Source organism: Mustela nivalis, assembly GCF_964662115.1.
Source record: "Mustela nivalis genome assembly, chromosome: 12".
NCBI classification, from domain to species: Eukaryota; Metazoa; Chordata; class Mammalia; order Carnivora; family Mustelidae; genus Mustela; species Mustela nivalis.
Genome location: NC_139031.1, coordinates 87331386 through 87349964, shown reverse-complemented (window position 1 = coordinate 87349964; position 18579 = coordinate 87331386). Strand labels below are relative to the sequence as shown.

At 42.9% G+C, this 18579-nt stretch overlaps 1 protein-coding gene and 1 long non-coding RNA gene across 2 annotated transcripts in view; one reads left to right on the top strand and one right to left on the bottom strand.

The window, feature by feature from the left end:
• Nucleotides 1–2748, bottom strand: part of DLD (dihydrolipoamide dehydrogenase) — a 29511-nt gene extending 26763 nt beyond the window's left edge. Inside the window, exons 1-2 of the mRNA XM_082692022.1 lie at nt 2528–2748; nt 567–645 (exon numbers count right to left, since the gene is read on the bottom strand). Coding sequence (XP_082548148.1) covers nt 567–645; nt 2528–2566 — 118 coding nt within the window. The 5' untranslated portion in view covers nt 2567–2748. The remainder of the gene's footprint in view (nt 1–566; nt 646–2527) is intronic.
• A 120-nt stretch (nt 2749–2868) lies between these two features.
• On the top strand, nt 2869–3332 carry LOC309844785. Its single transcript, XR_014300908.1, has 2 exons — nt 2869–2920; nt 3040–3332. It is a non-coding gene; the product is annotated as an uncharacterized lncRNA (long non-coding RNA).
• The last annotated feature ends 15247 nt before the right edge of the window (nt 3333–18579 follow it).

Below are 18579 nucleotides of genomic sequence, written 5' to 3'. Positions count from 1 at the left end.
TTGTCAGAATTTCAACTTTTTTTTAAATGTAAACAGTAGAAATAACTCCCCCGCTCAAAATCCTTCAGTGGTTTTTCCTTTACACTGGGAGTAAAATCCAAACTCCTTCACCCTGCTTACCTCTCTGCTGTCACATCCTATGGGTCTCCGCTCCAGCCACACCAGCCTTCCTCCAATGACTTAAACCTCACAATCTAATTCTCACCTCAGATTCTTCTCACTGCTGTTTCCCTCTCCTAAAATAACCTCACTCCCTCTCTTCACTCAGATGTCATCTCCTTAGAAAAGCCCTGACTCCCAGTTACCTGCTTTTATTTTCAATCTCTAACCAAAATATTTACCTGTTACCTGAGTATTATTTGTTTTTTCCAAAAAAGCAGGGCTTTGCCTAGTTCCCTACCTAGACACACTAGGTGCTCAATAAACATTTAAGTGAATAAACACATGAACAAATGAATTCTATGACAGATTACTTATTAGTTGTTCTAACATTCACTTACTTTTACATTTAAACACAATGGAACTATGAATTAATCTGAGGAAAAACCGTTTTACTAAATACTTACTTGGTTGATCTGCATAAGTTCTCAGAGGCACTGCAGAAACTCCCTGTAAGCCATGAGATATCCGACTAAAATGGCCTCTCTGGAAAAAAAGAAAGAAAAAAGCTGTATTATGTAGAATATGAATTCAAAACAGAACTCCTGAAGGTCAATGAAAATGTAAGGACTTGGGAGCAAATATGTCAAGCACTTATTATTTATGTATCTTCCATTGCTACACAGAGGTTACGTATCAATTTCTCTCTCTTTTTTTAAAATTTTACTTATTTCTTTGTCAGAGAGAGAGAGAAAGGGAGCACAAACAGGGAGAGCAGCAGGCAGAGGGAAAAGCAGGCTCCCCGCCAAGCAAGGAGCCCAATGGGGAACTCAAGCCCAGGACCCAGGTATCATGACCTGAGTGGAAGGCAGCCGCTTAACCAACTGAGCCACCCAGGCGTCCCAATTTCTCCTCTTTCATCACAACAATTACTTGAACTTTAGAACCCCAGCTCCCCATACTATCTTTTCATTATGAATATTCAATAAACCATCTCAGAGCAATACAGGCTAAAGCCCATCAAAAGGGTGTAATTCAGTAGTATTAGTGTTATTAAATTTTCAGAAAGCCTGGCTAATTTTTGGTGCCAGGGATTTTAATGTCACAATTAAGACTCTTAAAAGTTCTAGGGGCACCTGGGTGGTGGTTAAGTGTCTGCCTTCAGCTCAGGGTCCTGGGACAGAGCCCCATACGGGGCTCCCTGCTCACCCGGGAGCCTACTTCTCCCTCTGCCTCTTCCCCCACCCCCGGCTTGTGTGCACTCGCTCACTCTCTCTCTCTCTCTTTCAAATAAATATCTTTTTTTAGAAAAGGGCTCTTAAAGTTCTAACTTAATACTCAATAATCTTTACATTACAATCCTCTACTTGTAATTATTGTTTCCTAACTCCAACTACCTGACCCCATCTATAAAAATGCTCCTGAACAGTTAATTGGGAATAGAAAATTAGACAAGATCACTTGGAAAAATGCACTATTACTGACATTCAAGAGCTACTACAATTCCACAAAGTGCATCATAATCTCCACAACAATCTCTATGAATGTCCACTCTTTTCTATGAACAGTGAAACACAAAGAAACAATGCCAATAGCTCTTATGGGAGGCAGTGATGAAACCCTCACTCATGTAGCAATGTTCTCTCCTCCCAGGCAACTCGAAGCACCTGAGATCAGAACAGCAAACCAAAAAGGAGCAACGTCAGTCCTAACTTCTAGTCCCAGTTCTGCTGCTGCCCAGAAGTTAGATTACACTAACTCTCAGGAGCCCAGATTACTCATGCTGGGAACCAAAGAGACCGACTACTATGCTACCGTTAAGGTGTCCACCAATGCAGCACCCAGCCACGGTCCCACATGTACACAATCCGGCTGTATTCGGTACGTGGACGAAGAGGGAAAGCTGTCCTAACGGTAAGCAGCTGCGACTAAAAATGCAAGCCTCTAGGAGAGAAGCCACTGAACACTAGCTGGAAGCTGCAAACAAGGAGGAGGCCTTTGAGGAATTCCCAGGGCCACCTGTCAGGGCTGACTTGCCTCTGGGTGTTTCAAGGAGTGGCCCCAAGGTTACCTGCCCAATGCCACGCGGGGGCTCGGATTAGGATTAGTCAAAGGTAGCGAGTATGAAGAGAGCAGACGCGTCAAGCGCGATTTCTACTTCCTCTGCCAAGGTAAAGCGGCCTGTGCATGACCCGCATGGCCCAGACGCGAGGCTTGCGGGCGGACTGCTGGCCGTCACACAGCGGGCGGGGCGGCTTCACCGCACCGGTCCCCGCTCGGACCGCCGCCGGGCCAGAGCCTGCTCAGGGGCGGGGCCGCGGGTGGTCCCGGCCACTCCGCCCGCCTCTCTCGACCCCACCAATTAGGCCGCCTCCCGGACCCCTTCTGCGCCTCTGGCTTGGCACAACCCCACTCGCTCGGCCCTCACCTTGGCCAAGGAGCAGTACACACGACTCCAGCTCTGCATCTTGCCTCTCAACTTTCCTTTCCGCCAGTGGTTCCCCGTCCGCTAAGCTCCTCGGCCGCCTCGCCAAGGTCTCCCCGCCCTGCGCATGCACAGGCGCAGCTTACGTCATGGGTCGGGAGCAGCGCGATTGGTCCGCGCCCTTGGGGCCTCCGGGACTAGGCGTTCCTGTCCGGCGCGGAGTCGTGCGCTGTCGTAAGAAGCGTACTGCTTTCTGGCAGCGCGGCATTGCGGTACCATTTTGCCGGTGGTAGGGAAATGTGGGGAGTTGAAATGCGACCTTATACTTGGAGGACGAGATGCATCAACGAGACTGTCGTTTGCTTCATGCGCGCCGCAGAAAGTGAGGATTGAGAGGTTCTAGGTTTTGCTAAACTGAGGAATTTCAGCATTTTCCAGGCATCGCCTCCGCAGCAACCACACGAAGGAGCATTACAGTTAATTGGATGAGGCCCTGAGAGGTTCCTACCGCCGAGGTCGCGCAGAGGAAAGATGACTGCTTTATAAGCAACCTCTCCCCCCAAAGGAAACGCTGTGGAAGGGATGGGGCTGCAGACGTTGCATCACCAACATCCTACTCTAAACTAACTGGCAAAACAGAAAACACTCTCTTTTTTCTCTGTTCGAGCAAATTAAAATTCGGTGGGGTCGTGGATGAAATTTTAGGTTTCCGTGAGGAACCAAGAAAACATTGTCAAGACTGAGTATTGAGGTGTAAGGTCTGATTCTTGTTTTGTGATAGCTATATAGAATAAAACCTAATTGTGCATTTCTTGACGTTTATTGCCCAGGCACTGTGCTGGGCTCTGTGGATTTAGACACTAGTTAGAAATGACACATTACCTAGCTATGCTCAGTCCTAGGGGAGAAGGTAGGAATGGTTATTATTTAGTTTTTGTTATAGACGCTGCTAATAGTCACCCAAATTCCATTCTCCCTGTCCTTCCTTTTGAACGTAGCTTTTTAGCCATTTTAACCATTTTCATGGCTTTAGCACCTGCCTACATACACGGATAACTCCTAGATCCTTATCTCCAGTCTGTACTTTTCTCCAAATCTCTAATTCCCTATTTTCTATTGTCTGCTGAACACGTCCAACTGGGTGATCCTGCCAGCACCTCAGTTTCAATTATCCAATATCTTATTTAAAAATGCTTGTTTTCCCACTTATATTTATGATTAATGATACCTCCAAAGAGCCAATGATCTATAGTAAAAAGTGTGCAGCCATTCTCAACTCCTGCCTTTAGTCCATTATCTAATGGGTCACTGTTTTAGTTGACTATCCCTAGAGGGAGGCCCAGAGATAAGCATTTGAGTGCAGCGAGTTTGAGAGATGATCCAAGCAAGCATCCATAGGAGATGAAAAAGGGACGGTAACATTTAGATATGTTAATGAGTAGATCACCGCTGTGAACAATTGTGCTCAGACTCACCAGAGACCTCTGGGGGATAGCATAGTACATACTTCAGAGTTGTCCTACTCAAAATACATCCATCAACTTCTATCAGTCATTAGCTGAGGACTTCTCCCAGGGATTTCAATTCCCTGGCACTTCTGGCTTGTCCAAGATAGGGGCTAAGTGAGCACCAGCAGCCAGAGAAGTCTCTCAGGCAGAGTCTCTGGTACTCGCAATAAGAAGGCCAAGCGTTTATTGCACATGTCACACGGTAAAGAATTTTGTGCAGGACACTGAAATGCCATAGATGCCAGAACAATCCTTTTGAGGTTTTCAATAGTTACTGGAAACACAAGTCTTAAGACTGAGAAACTTTGGGCATGGATTTGAAAGTTTCCTGGTGTGTGGACAGTGATTGACACTTTTAGGGATAGATGCATTCTCAAAGGATAACACTTTAAACAGATCTTCTAAGGAGAGTGAGAAAGAGCTGTCATAGAGATTGTACACTGAATACAGTGCTTGGCATGAAGCAAGTCCCACGTACTATTTGTTAACGTACTTTTATTTGCCTTATATACTGCCACTCTCCTCCAAACTGCCTCAGACAAAGGCAGAACTGGTGATGACTACGCAGTGGGATTTAAGGGATCCTTTTCTGGCTCTTCCCTTAAAATATTTCTACACCACCCAACCACTATCCTAATTCCTGGCCTGAAGGCTTCCCATTAAGAGATGCATTCCTATTGTTCCTATTCCAAACGTTCTCTATTAAAATAAGCAATCAGTTGCTGGCTACAATTCTCCCCTTAGGGAAAAGAGAGTAAGGGAATCAACATCTGTTGAGCAGATGTTCTAAAACCCTGCGCTAGAGGCTTTCCATCATTTCTCCACTTAATTCTCACCCCAGCCCTGTGAACTGGTTTATCAGTGGATCTTCTGAACGGTTGCAAAAGAAATCAGATCCTCAAGTGAGTGGAGGGATTATTCTGGAACCCTTCCCTGCTGGCCAGTCCTGGGATGGGGGCAGAGAGGGATAGCGCAGTCAGTGACAAGTGATCATCAGGTGAAGGGCACAGACAGAAAGAAAAGGGGAGCCCAAATCGGTGAGAAGTCAAAGACTTCCACCTGACATTCATAGTGTGAGTCGTAACCACCGCAATAAGAAGCACTCTAATAACCATCTGAATTGTCCACAGGCTTTCTTTATCCAATCACTTCTTCACTGACCCAGTAATCACTGAGGGTCCCCTGTGGGCTGAGTGCTGTATTAAAACCTGGGGAAGCAGCCCAGAACAAAAACCAGACCCAGTCCTTGCCCTCTTGTAGTTTACATTCTAATGCGGATATAGCATATAAAACAGAGATGTCTATTTGTGAGAAGTGCTACGGTGATCTAAGAGGGGAGTTGAGCTAGTTGGACTTGGACACAGAAGTCACCCCTAATAAAGTGACTGATGCTTGAAATGAGACCCAAACAGTGAGAAGTGTTTCTGGCAGTAAGCCTTACTGATGAAGTTCTAGAACCTAGGTGAGGTTTGGTGGGCTGAGGTCCGGAGCCGATGACCAAGAAAGAATTCTTGAGACATCTTTGGTGCAAAATGGTGGCTTATTAAAGCACCGGGACAGGACCGTGGGCAGGAAGAGCTGCTGCCCCGGGTTGTGAGGGATGGCAGGTTAAGTACCCTGCTGTTGGGGGAAGGTGAGGGGAAGGGAGGTTTCAGTGGAGTTTTCATATGCTAAAGAGGGCCTACAAGGTGCCAGGATGTTCCAGGCCTGCCTGAGGCCTTGCCCTTGTGGGAGGCCTTGCCCTTGCAGCTGGATCAATGTTGTCTTTAGACCAGCCATTAACATTAAGATAGTTGGGAGACTTTTTGGTGGGGTGTCACAATCCTGCTATCAATCGTCTTTGTTAGTGAGATTTAGAACATTTGTAAGCCAAGGGAGACTCCTGTCTAGCAGGATTGTGAGCTCTGCAAGTTAACTATTTGCTTATTGTTCATGGCAGTCAGAGCTGCCTGAGGGATGCTACACTTATGGAGGGGAAAGGGTGAAGAGGGGGTGCAAGGCGCCAGCTCCTGCTTCGTCCTCAGCCAGCCTCCTGCTCCCTCATCATTACCATCATGCTCATTTGACAGATGGGAAAGAATGTTGTGAGGGGAACTGGACTGACAATTAGGGAACCCAAGTTCTAGATGTAATTGCTCTTCACTTTCTGTGCAATTCAGTGTAAGTCATCTCTTGGGACCTTTGTTTCCCAATCTTTAAAATGGGGGCTACAAGATCTTTCTAGCTGTAAAGATGTCCCACTGAGCTGCTAAGAGTTGGCTTGTAGAGAACCATGTTTAACAGTCACAGTAGCTCTTGGTAGTGGAAGTTTCTTATTTGGGGGCTATTGTTTATTGGAATCCCCTTTCTATGTTTGAGGGATCGCCATTGTGTGAGACCAGACTCCACTAGGAAGCCAAAATGGCCGCCCCTGTCTCTCCTGGGTGCCCCCAGCCAGAACAGGCACAGAACCTCAGCCAATCCAATGAGTCCAAAGGCATGGAGCAAAGACACTGGCAATTTGGGATTCATCCTGCTGGTGGCTGCAGTGACTCCAATGTCAGTGGAGCTGGTGACAATGACGGGGTCCTATTCAGACCCTTCCAGTGGAAAATCTCATCTGGAGCTGTCTAACTCCCTGCCTTCTTCTCAAAACTACATTGGGTCTGTGGCTCTCAGCCTACCAATAAATTCCTTTTGGCAAAAAATGAACTAGAGATTATTTCTCAGATTACTTGCAACCCAGAATCATGACTGGTACACAACCATGTTTTGAAAAACTGCCGTGTGCCAGATGCTTTAAATGAACTAGTTTAAAAAAAAAAAAAATCTCATAACACTGCAAGACAGGTATTGCTAACCTTAGTTTTTAGGGAAGGTAACAGAAGCTCAGAGCATTTATATAATGAAGCTAAGGTCCTGCAGTCACTAAGTGACAAACTCCAGCGTGCTCTGGCTCACCCCACATTTACGTGACATCCATTCTTGCCGGAAACCATACTAACTGGTAGGGAACAGAGTTCCTTGGAGCATCTTTTTTCTTTCCCCATCTCTTTTGAAACTAACCAGCTCATATGGGCCCAGAGTTACTGCCCTACAGCCCCCTGTTTTGGAAATTTTGTGGTTTTATTGAGGAAATAACCGTTCTACCATTTCTTAATCTTCTCCTTTTTTCCCCTGAGCAATTTTATTTATTTAGATGATGTTTAAACATCAAAATCATATCAAATTGCTAACCTAAGTAGTCGTGGGTGATTGAGTAGGAAATAATGAGTTAAACTGTGTAGTTAACAGTGGGTGGCTGTTACTACCCACTGTACTATAGGAAATAATTTAGAGTCAAAAGTGTCTAGCACCACCTGCCCAGTAGGGGCCAGTGTTCTCCCATTATGTCCCTTGCTCCCGCCTCACTTCTGCAAAAGCAGGAAACTCCACCAAGGAAATGTATATGGTGGGGTAGGAAGGTAGGGACGGACCGTTCATGCTTCAAAATGATCCTAAATATGAAGATATTAGGCCACTGGTGTGCAGAATCAATAAATCAACAAGGGCCAAGCGTTTACTGCACATGTCACAAGGTACAGAATTTTGTGCAGGACACTGAAAGGAAGGCAGATACGTTATCACAAATCTCCCTGGTATCAGAAAGCTCCTTCCTCATCTAGTTGAGGAGATCAGGCAATGTCTTTACTCAAAACACGACACTCTCTCAGCAAGGACTGTCCTGACACCCTAATGAATAACAGCTCTGCCTTTCAACTCCCCCGACCCCAACCCGGGCTTCTCCTCCTCTCTACTCCTGCTTCATTTTGTTCCATGGCACTGACCATCTTCTAGCCTCCTGTGGAATTATTTTCTGTTTATTTTGTAAATCTTTCTGCTGCCGCAAGGATCTAAGCTCCCCACGGGCTAAGATTCCTGTCGGTTTTGTTCGCTGGTAGAACCCCAAAGCCTAGTACAGCGACTTGCACGTAAGAGGCACTCCAAAAGCATTACTGAGTGCATGAAAGTAAGCAGAAAAAATAAGAGCTACAGGAATTTGGAGGTGGAAAGATCACAACAGGCTAGGACCTGAGGGAACTCTCCATGCAAGATCTAATTACTTCAGTTGGTCTTTGAAGGTGGTAGGATATTGACAGAGGAGAGAAAAACCAACTAGAATATGATTTCTCAGGCATGGAGACATCTGGGCAAATAGGAATAAGGGACAAAAAAAAAAAGCGTAGTAATTTATGGTGTGGTAGAAGGAAAGGGCATAAGCTTTCGGGTCTTGAATCCTTCTATAATTAAATGTGCTTGTGCCCTCTGACAAATTTGCTTATCTCTCTAGATTGTTTCCTTATCTGTGAAATAAAATAATGTTTACATTGAAGACGGTTAAAAGGATTCTTTTTTTATTTTTATTTTTTTTTTTTTTAAAGATTTTATTTATTTATTCGACAGAGAGAAATCACAAGTAGGCAGAGAGGCAGGCAGAGAGAGAGAGAGGAGGAAGCAGGCTCCCTGCCGAGCAGAGAGCCCGATGCGGGACTCGATCCCAGGACCCCGAGATCATGACCTGAGCCGAAGGCAGCGGCTTAACCACTGAGCCACCCAGGCGCCCCAAGGATTCTTTTTTTTAAACTTCAATAGTGCACCTGGCACACAGTAGGTCCCCAGAACGGGAAATCATTAACATATTGCTATCACAGGCTGGGATACATATCAAGCAGGTTCGTTGAATTCATGTTCAAAATTCATTTGGAGTCACTTGACTTGAGTTTCTGTGGGTCCATTTTCCATGAGAGAGATTAAGGTGGTCATGAAGTGTGAATCTTAAAGGATGTCTAAGTGTGGCTATGTGACTAGCATTTTATATTTTATGAGATTCTGTCACACAAATACTAGCCCTGGTCTACACAGTGTCCCCAACATTTGGTAGCATTAGTGTCATCATTTCAGATCCAAAAAAAAAAAAAAAAAAAAAAGGGAGAAGAAGAAGAAACCCCTGCTTTAGAGTGATGCAATTAACTCATGGAAACCCAGAAATCTACAAAGTGATTAAGGCTGGGCTCATATCCAAGATTCCTCACTTCAAGTCCTTTATTCTTTTCATTAAGTGATTCTCTGCTTCTAACCATTGTTATGGATTTGAGCCACACAATTATATGGTTGATCTGTTCAACCAATTGAAAAATCCCTGATGCTTCTCCACTTTGTAGCTGCCTAGACATCATCATCCTCTCTCCCTCTCTTGCTCTCCCTCTCCCTGTGGCTCTCTCTGTCTCTTTCCCTGTTTCTCTCTCACTGAGACTAAGATAAGAGCCATTGGGGAACTGGAGTGTGTCTCTGAAGCCACTTTCTGCCAGCTTATGGACGATTTCCTCTTCACAGTTCTTGTTCTCATGGAATTTAAACCCCTTCAAGTGGAAATGGCACTCGAAGGGAGAGGAGCTGGAAATACCCTTTGCTTTATTCCATTCAATATATTTCACTGTGCGTTTCCAGTTAAGGAGTTCATCCTAGGCACTAAGAAATCAAAAGAAAAAGAATCCAAGTGACCATACACTTAGCATATGGGAATAAATACATGTTGAGGTGAGGTTTTGCTTTGTCCAAGAATTAACAGAGCTAGAAAATTGTGGTGGTGTGATGGAAAACTTATTAAGTGGGGAGGAACTGGACCTTATTCTTGACATGACAGAATGTGAGGAGGAACAGAGGGGTGGTTTAATGAATGAACTTGACGTAACAGGATTAAATGAACAGCGTCTGTGAAAAATGTAAATAGTGTGGAAATATAGCAATCCCTGTGATTAAGCAGGATTCTTCACTATTCATTCTTTCTTCCTCTCTTAAAGAATTGCAAAATTTCCCTGTGCCTGTGGTGTTATGCTTTCTCATTATTTATCTGATAAAATAAGTCTTATTCGGTAAGCCAAAACATGCTCCCATTGAACATTTTTCTGGAAACATGTGCAGCGAATTCTTTCAAGTTCATCTTTTAAAAAGACAATAACTGTCTCCTAAAAATGCCAAAATTCTATCCCATGGTAATTGATAAATCAGGTAGTAGCCACAGGATGTCTGACCCTGTATACAATGCTGTGAGAAAAGGAAGGTCCTATTATTCTTTTTTATTTAATTCCCATGAACAATTTCAAACACATACAAATAGACTGAATTGTAGAATGAATTCCACATATCCGTCACCAGCTTCAACAATTATCAGCTCATCACCAATATTTTTCACATATATTACCACCGTTTCATTTCATTTATTTATTTGAGAGAGAGAGAGAATGTGTGTGTGTGTGTGTGTGTGTGTGTGTGTGTGTGTGTGCATGTGTGTGCATGAACAGGGGCAGGGGCAGAGGGAGAGAGAGAATCTCAAGCAGACTTCATGCTCAGCATGTAACCAGACACGGGGCTTGATCTCATGATCCCAAGAACATGACCTGAGCCGAAATCAAGAGTCCAATGCTTAACCAACTGACTCCACCAAGGCGCTCCTCTCCTGTTTCATTTTAAAGCAAAACCCAGTAGTCACATCATTTCATTCTGTAATTATTTCAACATGGATCTCTTAAAAGTAAGGACTTTTTCTATGGATAATAGGGGTTTTAAGAGGGGAGACATCTGTGTGCCGCAATAGACAGGAAAAAAAAATCAACCTGGTAAATGTAAGTCTGAGAATTCATAATACAAACTATGAAGACTCTCTGTGCTCTGGCATGAAAGGGATTTCCAAAGGAAAGTCATCTCCAGTTGAGAAGGTGTGTTGCCAGAAATCTCAAGAGCTCACAAACCTCCAAAACCTGTCCTGTTGTTGACATGACTGCAATATGTATTATGACCAACAGGTGGCAGCAACATGCAATAGTATTAAAGCATCAAGTCTAATGCTCTGACAAGTAACCACATTGCCTTCAATTTTCTTTTTTAACATCTTAATTTTATTTTTTTCACTGTTCCAAGACTCATTCGTTATGCACAACACCCAGTGCTCCATGCACTACGTGCCCTCCTGCCTTCAATTTCCAATTGCTAAAATATATTTCAGGACATCATTCAGTACTCCCACCACTATAAATGTGATCTAGGGAAGACAGAAGAAAGAAAAGAGTTTATAGGACAGTGTTTCTCAAAGTTTGTTTCAGAGATATTCCCCTCCTACACACACACAAACACACACACACACACACACACTATCATCACTTGGAAGCCTTGCTAAAATGCTAATTTTAAAGATGTAGTGTAAGTGGACCACGTCTTCCTTATCCATTCGTCCGTTGAAGGGCATCTTGGTTCTTTCCACAGTTTGGCAACCGTGGCCATTGCTGCTATAAACATTGAGGTACAGATGGCCCTTCTTTTCACTACATCTATATCTTTGGGGTAAATACCCAGTGGTGCAGTTGCAGGGTCATAGGGAAGCTCTATTTTTAATTTCTTGAGGAATCTCCACACTGTTCTCCAAAGTGGCTGCACCAACTTGCATTCTCACCAACAGTGTAAGAGGGTTCCCTTTTCTCCACATCCCCTCCAACACATGTTGTTTCCTGTCTTGCTAATTTTGGCCATTCTAAGTGGTGTAATGTGGTATCTCAATGTGGTTTTAATTTGAATCTCCCTGATGGCTAGTGATGATGAACATTTTTTCAGGTGTCTGATAACCATTTGTATGTCTTCATTGGAGAAGTGTCTGTTCATATCTTCTGCCCATTTTTGACATGATTATCTGTTTTGTGTGTGTTGAGTTTGAGAAGTTCTTTATAGATCCTGGATATCAACCTGTTGTCTGTACTGTCATTTGCAAATATCTTCTCCCATTCCATGGGTTGCCTCTTTGTTTTGTTGACTGTTTCGTTTGCTGTGCAGAAGCTTTTGATTTTGATGAAGTCCCAAAAGTTCATTTTCGCTTTTGTTTCCTTTGCCTTTGGAGACATATCTTGAAAGAAGTTGCTGTGACTGATATCAAAGAGGTTACTGCCTATATTCTCCTCTAGGATTCTGATGGATTCCTGTCTCATGTTGAGGTCTTTTATCCATTTTGAGTTTATCTTTGTGTATGGTGTAAGAGAATGGTCGAGTTTCATTCTTCTACATATACACCATTTATTGAAGAGAGAGATTATGCTGAGTGAAATAAGTCAAGCAGAGAAATCAATTATCATATGGTTTCACTTATTTGTGGAGCATAACAAATAGCATGGAGGACAAGGGGAGATGGAGAGGAGAAGGGAGCTGAGGGAAATTGGAAGGGGAGGTGAACCATGAGAGACTATGGACTCTGAAAAACAATCTGAGGGTTTTGAAGGGGTGTGGGGGGGTGGGAGGTTGGGGAAACCAGGTGTGGGTATTGGAGAGGGCACGGATTGCATAGAGCACTGGGTGTGATGCAAAAACAATGAATACTGCAACGCTGAAAATAAATTTAAAAAAAAAAGATGTAGTGTAAGGAAAGTATGTAAAACATTTCATCAGTAATATTTTATATTGGCTAAATGATAATAGTTTGGATATATTAGGTTAAATAAAATAAATTAAGTTTCATTTCTTCTGTTTTTTTGACTTTTACAAGTGTGGCCATTAACATTTAAGATTACATATGTGGCTTACATTTGTGTTTTATATTTTTGACCCCCACTGTATATCTTTTGGACATTTCTGCCCCAAAGGCTAGAAATGCAGCATGTGACTCAAGCCTGGCCAATTCCATGAGAATATGTCCCACTGTTTGGGACCACAGTGATTGGTTCAGAGACTTAGAACACAGTTAGAAGGTGAAACATACTCTTGTTCTTTCTAAATTTCCAAGCAGGTAGATACAGGGACTGGGGATATTGCAGCTATCTTCCTCCCATTCGTGGCCCTAAGATGAAACCAACAGCAGGGACTTACAGCCAATAAAAGGAGAAAAATGACACCTTGGTGGGGGGGGGGGTCCTTTCTCTTTTTTATTCTTTATTTTTTTTTTCCCCGAGTCTTGGATGAAGCCATGCCTACACTTAGTTCAAGGGACTTCTAAGTTTTAGGAGCTAATACATTCCTCTTTTTGCTTATGCCAGTTTGTTTTGGAAGTTCTATCACTTGCAACAAAAATATTCCTAATTGTTGCACCTTTGTATCCGACACTGGTAATCTCTAACAGCAAATTTCAGCCAAAAAGAGGTAGAAATGATAATTCAAAAATTGAAAATTGAGTGGTGAGGAAATGTAGGCAAAAAATGTAAACATGATGTTTTGTGGTTAAAAAAAAAAAAGAAGAAGTCTACTCAAAAGATCATGGGAGAAGGAGAGTAGATTTTCTGCTCACTTGGGGTCTATTTTATTTGGTTTGGTCTGAGAGCTGGAATATGTTCACTTTTCTTTGCTTCCCTGGCTTTGGGGTCAACAAGGAGACTTCCCACATCCCTCTCTCAGGAATGTCACCTTAAAATCTCAGCTTTCCTCATGCTGGAGGACTTCTTAAAGTAACCCAAGCAACAACTGGTGCATGCCTGAGGTGGAAAGAAAAAAGGGATTGAGGAAATCGCAAGAATCCACAGAAAATCCCTTACCCTCGGGGGACACCCATTGAGCTCTCCTTAGAATGCCCAGCTGACTCTCCACCCACAGGAGCACCAGAGGGGACGGCATGTGTGGCTGGCTGCCCAGCTAGTATCCAGCCAGGGATCAAGAGGTGGGTCGTTCCTTCTCACGGGACCTCCTGTCTCTGTCAGTGATTCTCTTGGAGACCCACAGCACATTGCTTGGGGGTGAGGTGGGGAAGACTCTTCCCAATAGGCAGAAGGATGAACTCACTTACTCCTCCAGAAGTAGTTCTGGAGGATCTTCTCTTCTCCAGCCCTTTCCTTCTGGGTAGGTAGTGAAGGGGTAATAGTTGATGCTAACAGAGCTGTTTAGTTTGCCTCTGATCACACTTATAATGAAATTATGTGCATATATCGGTAAATGTGTATTTATGTATTAAAAGATATTTACTAAAATGCTAACAGTGATAATACCCCTATATCACCTTTTTTGGGGAGGGGAGATAGAGAAAGTTCAAGTGTGGAGGGTAAAGGGAGAGAGAATCTTAAGCAGTCTCTAGCCCAGTGCATGGAGCCCGACACATGGAGACCAACTCAGGGCTCGATCTCATAGCCCTGAGATCATGACCTGAGGTGAAATCAAGAGTCAGGCATTAATTGACTGAGCCACCCAGGCGCCCCGTTAGGTCACTATTTTTTTTTTAAAAATCCACTAAAACAAAGATCTAGATGTAAAAATGTACAAAGCATTAGAAGAAATACAGGTGTAATATGTGAAAATGTTCTTATGCCTTATATGATTAAGAAACTAAAATAGTACAAGAATAGATTGAACACATAAACCTTTGAAATTTCTAAATGGAGTAAATGCCATGAACACCATTGAAAGGCATATTAAAGCTAGGAAAAATATTTGCAATGCCCATGACAAAGTTTTAATATTCATAATATTCAAAGGGAAGTCAGAAAACAATTAAAAACGGGATATTCCAGTGGAAAAATTGGTGAATAACAACAGGAACAAAAAAAAGGTAATTCACAAAGGACAGAACACCTGTGGTAAGAAGATGCATAAACCTCCTAGCAAACTATAAACATTATGAAACATGCCACATATACACAGTGATTGGGACCTTTTGAGTACATTTTAAAATGAACTCACTTAATCTTCAAAACAAGCTGATTGTTTTGTGTTATTGTTTACTGTTATTTCTATTTATTATCGTTTTCTTTATTGTTATTTTTCCCATTTTATACACAAGGAGACTGAGGTTCAGAGAGTTATCTCACTTACCCCAGGTCCCATGGGTAGTGAGTGATGAATCAGGGATTTGAATCCAGATAGTCTAGTCCAGATTTCATCCCTTAATGGTACAATATATTTAAGTACAGATCACCTAGCAACATCTGATAATACTGCTTACCTCTTCATGCTCATATCGTTCCACTATTCCCCAGTTCCATGTCTTCCAGACACACTGGCTTTCTTTCTGACCCACAACATGCTAAGACCTTATTTACTGTTGGATCTTTGCACTGTTGGTCTTTCTGTTTGGAAGACTCTTTTCCCATCTGTACTTAGATTGCTTGCGTTAGCCATTGATTTGTTCTTACTTTCATGCATAGTGATATTTAAGCCTTCCACCAAGCACTGTTCTATGGAGCAAGAATACAACAGCAAACGAATCAGAAGAGAACCTGGTTCTTTCTCATCCTGTAGGTCTCAGTCCAAATGCTATCTTTTAAAGAAGCTTCCTTGATCACCACTCTAGAGAGGTGCTGTGGATGAGGCCAGGAGAACAGAGACATCCTGAAGGGATTACTGCCTTTATAAGAAGGAACACCAAAGAGCTCACTCTAGAGAGAAAGCAGTCATCTACGAGCCGGAAAGAGAGCTCTCACCAGGACCCAACCACACTGGAAACTTGATCTTGGACTTCTAGCCATTAGAACTATGAGAAAATAAATTTCTGTTGTTGAAGCCACCCAGTCTGTGGTATTCTGTTATGGCAGCCCAAGCTGATGAATACAGATTTTGGTACCAAGAGTAGGGTGCTATTTTAACAAATACCTAAATATATGGAAGCAGTTCTGGAACTGGGCAATGAGTAGAGGCTGGGAGAGTTTTGAGGTACGTGCTAGAACACGTGGATGTTAAGAACATTTCTGGAGAGGTCTCAGGCAGAAATGAAGAACATGTTATTGGAACCTGCAGGAAAGGCAGTCTCTGTTATTAAATGTCAAAGAACTGGGCTGAAATGTGCTCTAGCGTTTTGTGGAGGGTGACATTGGTGAGTGATGGAATTGGATGGTTAGCTGAAGAGATTTCTAAGCAAAGCGTTGAAGGAGCAGCTTGATTCCTCCTGACTGCTCACAGTGAGATGAAGGAGAAAGATGAATTGTTTAATTAACATTTGGTAAGTAGAGCCCCTGGCTGTCAGAAGGTGAGCTACGATTCAACCAAATACAGCAAGGGAAAGCAAATAGGGAAGTTTGTGTTCAAAGGTCCTGGAGGAGGTACACAGAACCCCTTGAGGGGTCACATGGCGAGGTCAAGACTGGGTACAGGTAGAAAGAACACAGCAGGACTTGAGACACATCCCTTTATTAGAGTCCTCAGGTGAAGTGCTTTGAAGTTCCTGGGCTAAGACCAGATTGGTCAATTCATACCAAAAATAGCTAGGCCTTGGTAAGCTTGGGGGGCAGGGTCTTATCTAAGGTGTGTATAAGGGTAAGGCTCTAGGATGAGAGGAGAGGGTTTACCACAAGGTCACTGGGGAAGTTCCTATCAGGAACCTACATTTACTTGTGACTCTGCAGGCTGTTATCTAGGACATGTGCTCAAGGAATGGCCTCCCTGTCATTAAAAGCCCCTGCAGGTGGATTGGCCACACAAAATGGATACCAAAGAGCAACGTTATGGAGTGGGTTAGCTAAATTCTGAACAATGTAATTTTTCAGAACAAAAGCTTCAAGATTTGAAAGATTCTCAGCCTACTCATGTTGTAAAAAATGACAAAGCTTGTTCTTTTAAAAAAAAAATGCTAGGGATGTGGCTGAAGAACCATTTGATAAGAAGATTAGCATGAACATGACCATGAATCCAATTATCCATTTCAGCAGAAGCTAGGAATAGGGATGGAATTGTTTCAGCAGAAACTCTGCCAGGTGAGACTAAAGGACACAGAGAAAAGTGGATGGAGTAAAGGAGGGCTGTAAACTCATGTCATTCTTCAAGAAAAGAGAGGAATAAAACCAGGGGTGATTCAAAGATCATCTGCTGCTCCCACCATGAGCCAAGGGATGAGGCCGCTTCCTCCTTTCAGAGGGTGAGGCCCTGGCAGAGAGTCTAGCAGAGATGCCTGCAGGAATACGGGGACATGGAAGTGCCATAGAGTTGTGGGGGTGATGGGAGGACAGAGCATTGAACCAAAGGATTGTTCTCAAGCTTTAAGTTCTTTGGATCTTAAGGACTTTGCCTTGTTTAGTTTGGGACTTGCTTGAGACCCATCACACCTTCCTTCTTTCCTATTTCTCCCTTTGGAAATGGGAATATCTACCCTATGCCTGTCCCACCATTGCATTTTGGAAGCACATATCTTGTCTGGTTTCACAGGGTCACAGCCAGAGAGGAATTTTACCTCAGGATGAATTGTACCTGGCGTCTCACCCATACCTGATCTAGATGTTATTAAGTTGAGACTTTGAACTTTAGACTTTGGAGTTAATGCTGGAACAAGTTAAGACTCTAGGGGTTTGTTTGGATGGAATGAATGAATTTTGCATGTGAGATGGACATGAATTTTGGGAAGCCAAGCATGGAATAGTATATACTGAACTGTGTCCTCCACCCCCATAATCACACGTTGAAGCTTAAATCCCATGTGACCGTGTTTGGAGGTGGCATCTTTGGGAGATAATTAGATTTAGATGAGGTCATGAGGGTGGGGCCCTCATGATGGTATTGGTGCTCTTATAAGAAGAGACACTAAACTGTACTCTCTCGTACTCTTTCCAACATGTGTGGACACAGTGAAAAGGTGGCCAACTTCAAGTCAGAAAGAAAGTTCTCACCAGAACCCAACAATGCTGGCATCCTGATCTTGGACCTCTAGCTGCCAGGACTGTTGTTTAAGCGACCCAGTCTACTGTATTTTGTTATGGTAGCCTGAGCTGACAAAGACAAGGGGCCTCCACACTTTCTCCTTGACACATCGCCCTTGTCTCTCAAGTCACTAATCACTCTCTGGAATTAAGTCACTTATTTTTTTGTACTTTGTCATTATCAACTCCACTAGGATGAAAGCTGTATGAGAGCAAGGACCCTGTCTACTCTATCATCAGAGCCTAGAACTGTGCCTGATATATAATAGATACTTAATAGATATTTATTAAATAAGTAAGCAATGAGAGATAAGAGCTAAATCTCTTGCATCATTAGTTTTACAGAAATAACTTTTTCGCTTTCATTAAATTGTAGACCCCCTCTCATCCTTACTATTTCCACTTATTCTCCTTCTCTCTCCCATTCCTTCCTCTTCTGCTTTCAAGAGCAGAATTGCTATTGGACTGATTTGGAATGGTTCCAGCTGGGAGGCAAGAGGAAACAGAAGTGACATCCAGAATCACTTCTACCTCCTTACATTTATGTTTGATTTTAATTGGGAAAAAAAATTCAGTTCTTTAAAAAGAGTACAAAAGCTAAGAGTCAGGAAAAGGTCAAAGATTATAAGTTATGTAAGGTATAACACAATGTAGTTTTATGTTTACTATAAAGTTCATGTTTCCTTAAAATAGGACCAATAAACATTCACCCAACAGTGTAATTCTCCTATTATTCCGCTCATATACACCTAAATAAACAAAGGCTTATTATAGAAAATACAATGATGTTTTTCAAAGAAGCAAGAGTCCTCAACTTTTCTTTCTTCTGAGTCAATCTTGGCCAAAGGGTATTCAAAACAAATGAGAACCTTCTGTACTTTTTCCAGTGAAAGCTCAGAATGGGCTTAAAACTCAGATGAGCCAACAGACCGCCCTTGGTCCACACCCA